Source organism: Sorghum bicolor, chromosome 6, assembly GCF_000003195.3.
Source record: "Sorghum bicolor cultivar BTx623 chromosome 6, Sorghum_bicolor_NCBIv3, whole genome shotgun sequence".
Lineage (NCBI taxonomy): Eukaryota > Viridiplantae > Streptophyta > Magnoliopsida > Poales > Poaceae > Sorghum > Sorghum bicolor.
In genome coordinates, this window is record NC_012875.2 from 52,789,171 (window position 1) to 52,795,888 (window position 6,718).

Sequence of the window (6,718 nt, forward strand, 5' to 3'; positions counted from 1 at the left end):
TATTTAATGTTTCATGCATACACTGCAAGATTCGGTGTACCGTGAAATTTTAAAAAAATTTTGGATTTTGGGTGGAACTAAACAAGGCCTTAGATAAATCTCCAACCCATCCATACTTCTACGAGTTAGAGCGACATAGTGTAAGGTAAGTTGTTCAACACACCAACACAATAAGTTGCGTCATGTTGCAATGCAATAACATGTTTGCTAGTAATATTTAAATTCGATTTACGTTATGATAAATATCTTGAGTAGATTCAAAAGTTTGCATAACGGTGAACTAATAACCATTCAACCAAGCATTTGAAATTCTTTTATAAATGAAGTTTTTAAAAAAAATTCCAAGCACAATAAGAAGATTTAAAAAGTACTCCCTAGATAGCTCCCAAAATTAAAGTAAAGGTCAACAAATTCTATGGACTATCAATCTGCATACCAGATCAGTACTCGTGTGCTCTAGAAGAAGAATATAATCCTTGACCACATGTTCCTACTGCAAAACCGCCATAACTAAAACCTTGGCCCTATTTCGAAGTGTTTTTTTTTTCTTGTTCCTGTGTTTTCTCTGTGAAGTTGAACTAATTTCTTTAAGATTGGTAGACTAAGTGTTGAGCCAATGAATAATTCAGGTTTTGGTCAGAGCGGTATTTATAGTCTGCAGAAAACTAGCATACGTTCAACTAGGCAAAAGCAACGGATGCCTAACGGACTAACGATGATTCTCTCCCGGAAATACGCCGTGGCCAAGACATACTGATACAGCCATAAACACTTGGCTGTTACTGTTGCTTCACTGTAGTCGTATTTTTCTACTACTACTACTACATTTTTTACCACTCCTCAATGTTCGTTTGACTGATAAGTCATGACAGAAAGTACTATTGATTGAATTGTTGTAAGAGAAAAAACACTACTGAATGACTAGTGGTATTCGGAGAATCACAGCAGGGAAATGACGGGAGAACAACAAGCGCTGCTGCTGGCGGACGTCCGGCCATCCGAGCTACAGGCCTACAGCCGTGGCGTATGAGCTCATCACTTGCCCGGCTGCCTCATATTCACCAGCAGTCGTGCCCTGCATGTTAGGCGAAAAAACCATGGCTCAAATTACTAGTCACTGATTTACTGTAAGAGAAAAATACTGTTGAATGACTGATATATTCGATAGACAAGCTTAAGTTTGAATTTATGTGTCAACCATTTAGCGGTATTTTTCTATAGTAGCATCACGGAGCATTGGATTGACATTGCACCAGTATTTTTTTCAAAGGAAAGTTTAGGCATTGGCCTGTTCGTTCAGCTGGCTTCCGCTGGCTGTAGCTGTGGCTGGCTGCTTTCTTGCCTACTCAACAGTGTTTGCTGCAGTTGCTCCTACACGGCTACTACACACTACACTACACATGGCCCGTCTACAGCACAGTCGATGGATGCTTGAGCAAGAATGGTGCCGGGCGAGGGCGATTAACTTTGGAGTAGGTGTTTAGTGGGGTAATCATGTGAATCGGCGCGCACCTACTGCCAGGAAATCTCGAAAGCGGTTGGTTGGAATTGGAAAAGCACGCCGAGCAGGCGCAGGAAAAGCGCCTCCATGACTCCACGTCGCGCAGCCAGGCAGCCAGACTGCCACAGGCACAGCCCACCCACAGGCCACAGCCCACGGGGCCGGGGGCAGCACGCTGAGCCGATGCTTTGCTCGCTTGCTATTGCTAAGCTCTAATTCTGGTCTTTTTTTTCGAGATAAAAGTATTACATTCTTTGATTTATTACGAGAAGAGAAAACACTGCTGAATACTGACAAATTTGATAAATAAACTCAAACAAATATGCTCATCAAGCCTTGCTATTCTTTTTTTGAGAAAGAATTTTGCTTACTCATACTACAGGCTACAGGGCCCAGGGGGATCCAGTTACATCATGCCTTGTTAAAGAGTGGTAAAAAAAAGGATGGAAATCGATGCAAGTAAAGTGTGGAGTATACGTAGTAATTTCAGGGACGGGAGAAATTACGCGGAAGGGAAAGGAATAATGAGATACTCCACTGCTGCCTGGCTGGTGGCCCTGGCTGCATGCATGTCTTTGAGAGGAAGCAAGCTACCGATCGCTGGAATGGAGCCCCTAATGAAGCGTTGCCAAAACCATACCGTGATCTTTGGCTCCCTTCCACAACCCGCCGGATCATAAATAGATCAATTAATTAATTGGAAAGGCGTAAAAACAGAGGGTGTGCATCGCGACCGACCCTTGGGGTGGTGACATTGCAGGGTTTTTTTTTTTTGATCCAATCCCATGCGATTAATTTTGACGCGTACCGAAAGTCCCAAAATCCCCCAAGCAACACCTACACAAACTCCACTCCACCGTCGGTCAGCATGCATGCGCTTTGTTTGCTTCCCGGGGCGCCTTCTGAGCATCCCACCCAGCCTTGTTGGCACCTTCTCCTTGTTCCCACTTCCCACCCCTGCCCTGCTCTGCTCTGACCTTCCGTTTTCCATCATGTTATAAAGGCCTTGTTTAGTTGACAAAAATTTTGAATTCTGAATACTGTAGCACTTTCGTTTGTTTGTGGTAAATATTGTCCAATTATAGACTAATTAGGGTCAAAAGATTCATCTCGCGATTTACAGGCAAACTGTGTAATTAGCTTTTAATTTCGTTTAAATTTAATACTCCATGCATTTACCGCAAATTTCGATGGGACTGAGAATCTTAAAATTTTTTAGAACTAAACAAGGCCAAAGATAACCCCTTGTTTAGTTTACCCTGAAAACCAAAAAGTTTTTAAGATTCCCCGTCACATCGAATCTTGTGGCACATGCATGAAACATTAAATATAGACAAAAACAAAAACTAATTACACAGTTTAGCTTTAAATAACGAGACGAATCTTTTGATACTAGTTAGTTTATGATTAGATAAAATTTATCACAAACAAACGAAAGTGCTACAGTACCGAAATTTTTTCACTTTTCGGAACTAAACAAGGCATAATATTTTTTCTCTTAGAACAAATTAATATCAACAAAACAATCAGCTGCAGAAACGATCAGTCACTCACACACTTGCTGCACGTATGACGCACCAGCATGGTTGGAGGTTGGAGCCAGTCAAGCGAAGGCCAGAAGGAAACCGGCCAACCGCACTTCCCAGTCGTGATCCGAGCGGAATGGGGGCTTAACATGGAAAAATCTAGCCTATTTTAAGCTAGTCCATAAAAAGGCAGATTGACAGGCATCGCCATGGTGGAGAGAGTGGAGACATCTTTCTTTAATCAGAAAATCCAAACCTGCTAGGATTATTGCTCCTAATTCTTTGTATTGACAGTAGTAGCCAACTAAAATCCACAGAGCTGCTTGGTCAAAATAATATATACTATATCACACAGCTGGTTCATAAAGTAGGGTGCGTGTACAAATGATCTGTATATATGGTTGGAAATAAATACTTAATTGTTGACTAAAATTGATCTTTGTGCCATGCATGGAAGACAAGGAATTGGACCACGAGATACATTTCATATCCTTCATACGACCAACATTAATTCATAATGTACTCAACATATATACCTTTTTTTTCTTTAGATATCTTTTTCTTCGTCCTTCCATTCTTTTTCCGGGTAGGATACCAAGTATTTAAGGAGAATTTTCTGAGCCTGTCATTTCATATTTTGCATTTTTTTCTCAACACAATGCACTATATTCTGTTCATTTGATCTTATCTGTTAAATCTGCATGTTTTCGTAGTGTTTTTCTCTTAAAAAAAATCAGCAAACGGTAATTTCAGTCATAACTTTTGCTATATATATTTTTCTTGCCCATCCTCCTCTTAAAACTAATGTTTCTGATATTCCAAAAATATATAGTCGTGCTCTCAAAATCGCAATAACCAATTTGCTTAAAAAAGAAATGCAATAAGCAAAGGATACGAGGAGCCCCACAGAAACACAAAAGATATAGGAGGAAATCAAAAGGGAATAAATGTGGGGGAAGCTTGGCAGTTCCGCTATATTCTAACTCCCCCACGGAGGCAGGGGGGCAGGGCAGTTCTCTCTCGCTCGCTCGTCTCCTCCAAGAGCTCGTATTTTTAGCTCTCCCGAGCTCTCTCCCATCAAGCTCTCCAAGCTCTCCCTCGCCATGGCCAAGAACACATGCAAGCTATGCTCCCGCCGCTTCGCCAGCCCGCGCGCCCTCGCCGGCCACATGCGCGCCCACTCCGTTGCCGCCGCTAAGTCGCAGATCTCCTCGGCGTCGTCGGCTTCGACCTCCATCGCGGCCGGCGGCGGCATCGACGACGACGCTGCCGACGCAAAGAAGAAGCCCAGCCCCATCCAGGGGGGGCACGTGCTGCGGGAGAAGAATCCCAAGCGCCGCGTCCGCCTCGACGACGACTCCGACTTCTCGGATCGCGAGAGCGAGACGACGGACTACTACTCCCCGGCGTCGCCGGACGCCAAGCGCTCGCACGCCGGATCGGGGGACGCGGAGCCGGTGAGCTCGGTCTCCGACGCGGCCACGCCGGAGGAGGACGTCGCGCTGTCCCTGATGATGCTCTCCCGCGACTCCTGGCCCGCGCCGCCGCCGTCGCCGTACCCGTACCCGTTCCGCCTCGACTCCGACGACGACGACGACGACGCCCGCCGCGTGGTGGCCGCCGCCACCGCCGCCGCCGCCGCGGCGCAGCAGAAGCGGACGCGGTACGAGTGCCCCGCGTGCAAGAAGGTGTTCCGATCGTACCAGGCCCTCGGGGGCCACCGTGCCAGCAACGTGCGCGGCGGCAGGGGCGGCTGCTGCGCGCCGCCGCTCAGCACTCCTCCGCCTCCCGGCCCGGCCCCGCTGCAGCCATTGCCAGAATGCGAGGGCAGCGAGGAGGACTCCAAGGCGCAGCAGCCGCACGAGTGCCCCTACTGCTTCCGCGTGTTCCCGTCCGGGCAAGCTCTCGGCGGCCACAAGCGGTCTCACCTCTGCTCGGCTGCGGCGGCGGCAGCAGCAGCAGCCGTCACATCAAGCGCTGATCCTTCGTCGATCACAATGAAGAGCCTGGATTTCATTGATCTGAACCTCCCCGCGCCCTTCGACGACGTGGAAGTCTCCGCCTTTTCAGATCCCTTCCTCTCGTCCAAGCCAGCAGGTTCTTGAAAGAGTGCTAGCAGAGCAAGCAAGCCGGCCGCCCGCTCGCCTTTCGGCTGATTCCAGTGGAGACGATTCGAGGTAAGGATCATCAGAGACAGAAAGAAAAAGACTTACTGATTAACGAAGAGCAGTAAGGAAAGTAGAGAAACTTATGATAAAAAAATTGGAGACATCTTTGCTTGGGTTAGGATGTTCGTTTTTTTCTTAGTAAAGTATATTTGTTCGTGTGCATTGATTCAGTCAGCTACAATATCTCTGTAGTCCTCCATTTCGTTCTGTCTCTTTGTTTGTTTCAAGCCATGGAATGGGGCAGCTAACAGAGCTAGCTATAGTTCTTGAATTCTCATCTGAATGAATCAAGAAAATCCAAAAAGGAGAGCCAGCAGGGAAGAAATACTCTAGCTGAAGCGTTGCTTTCTGTTGCAGTCTCCAGCTGTGCTCGTTCCAACTGTCCATAGCAGGGAGAGCTTGGCAAAGCCAGCCGACCCAAGGCAATCGCAGTCATTAGCCGGTAGCCAAAAAACACCAGCATCGAACTGGCGATACCAATGCAGGATCGTCGGCCTGACGTTCATGTTTAGTTTGTTGCAGAAACTGAAACTCCGCTGCTCTGCTTGCTCTCTTCCCCTCTCTATCCGACTATCCGTCCGCATTGCTGTTGCCTGCCTGCTGGAGTGCTGGATGCTGCCGCCCACCACCACCACCACCATCCACCACAGCACCACCCGCATCTGCCGATGCATCCTTCCTTCCCTTCTCCTGCTGCTGCCACTGCCAGGACCAGCAGCAGGCAGCGAAAAGGCTAGGGATGAACAGTTGCCCACTGTGCCCAGGCAGGCCATTTTTGTTCTCCGTCCCTTGCTCTCGCTGCGCGGTGGCCCCCCTCCCCCACGCTTGCCCGGCACGAGCATAATGCATCCCAACAGATTGTCCGTCGCAGCAGCTAATGCAGTTTTGAATGAATAATTATATGTGTGTGTATAAATACGTCAGATACGGATCCAGATATACCTCGGATGTCACTGTAGGTGTGCTACCTACGAGTACTATACGAGATTGTTGGCTGGTTGGTTCGATGCGATCTGTCCAACGAGTTGGTTAGAGGCTGAAACGATTTTTACAGGCGCTGCTCCTCCTGCTCTCCTCCACGTTCGGCGGGAGCGCCGGGAGGTGGTTATATGCATGGCCCACCACAACGCACGTCCACGTGGCACCCGTCTCTCTCAAGCCAAGCCATGACTCATGAGCCATCAAACCGTCGTCGTCATCATCCCTTTTCTCTCCCCTCCCTCCAACCCTACGCTTGGTTTGCATCGGGCTGGTCTCAGGTCACTAGTAACGTCGCTTGTTGATTCTGGGATTAACGCGTGGTTAAAAGAGAATGTGGTATTATTATTATTATTATTAATTAATACTCCCTCCGTCTCAAATTATAAGTCATTCCAAGAATCTTTGAGAGTCAAAGTTTTTCAAGTTTGACCAAATTTATATAGCAAAATAATAACATTTTTGGTACCAACCAAGTATCATTAGATTCTTTGTTAGTTATATTTTCATAGTGCACCTATTTTATGATATAAATCTTTATATTT

General features: G+C 47.0%; 1 protein-coding gene across 1 annotated transcript; it reads left to right on the plus strand.

Annotated features, from left to right (window-relative positions):
• On the plus strand, positions 3,975-5,544 carry LOC8083375 (zinc finger protein ZAT1). Its single transcript, XM_002446865.2, has one exon. It carries the CDS (start codon positions 4,131-4,133, stop codon positions 5,130-5,132), a length of 1,002 nt encoding a protein of 333 aa, XP_002446910.1. The 5' UTR covers positions 3,975-4,130; the 3' UTR covers positions 5,133-5,544.

Excerpts from the sequence above, each read along its gene's own strand:
- LOC8083375 (XM_002446865.2), top strand. The coding sequence starts at position 4,131 with ATGGCCAAGAACACATGCAAGCTATGCTCCCGCCGCTTCGCCAGCCCG.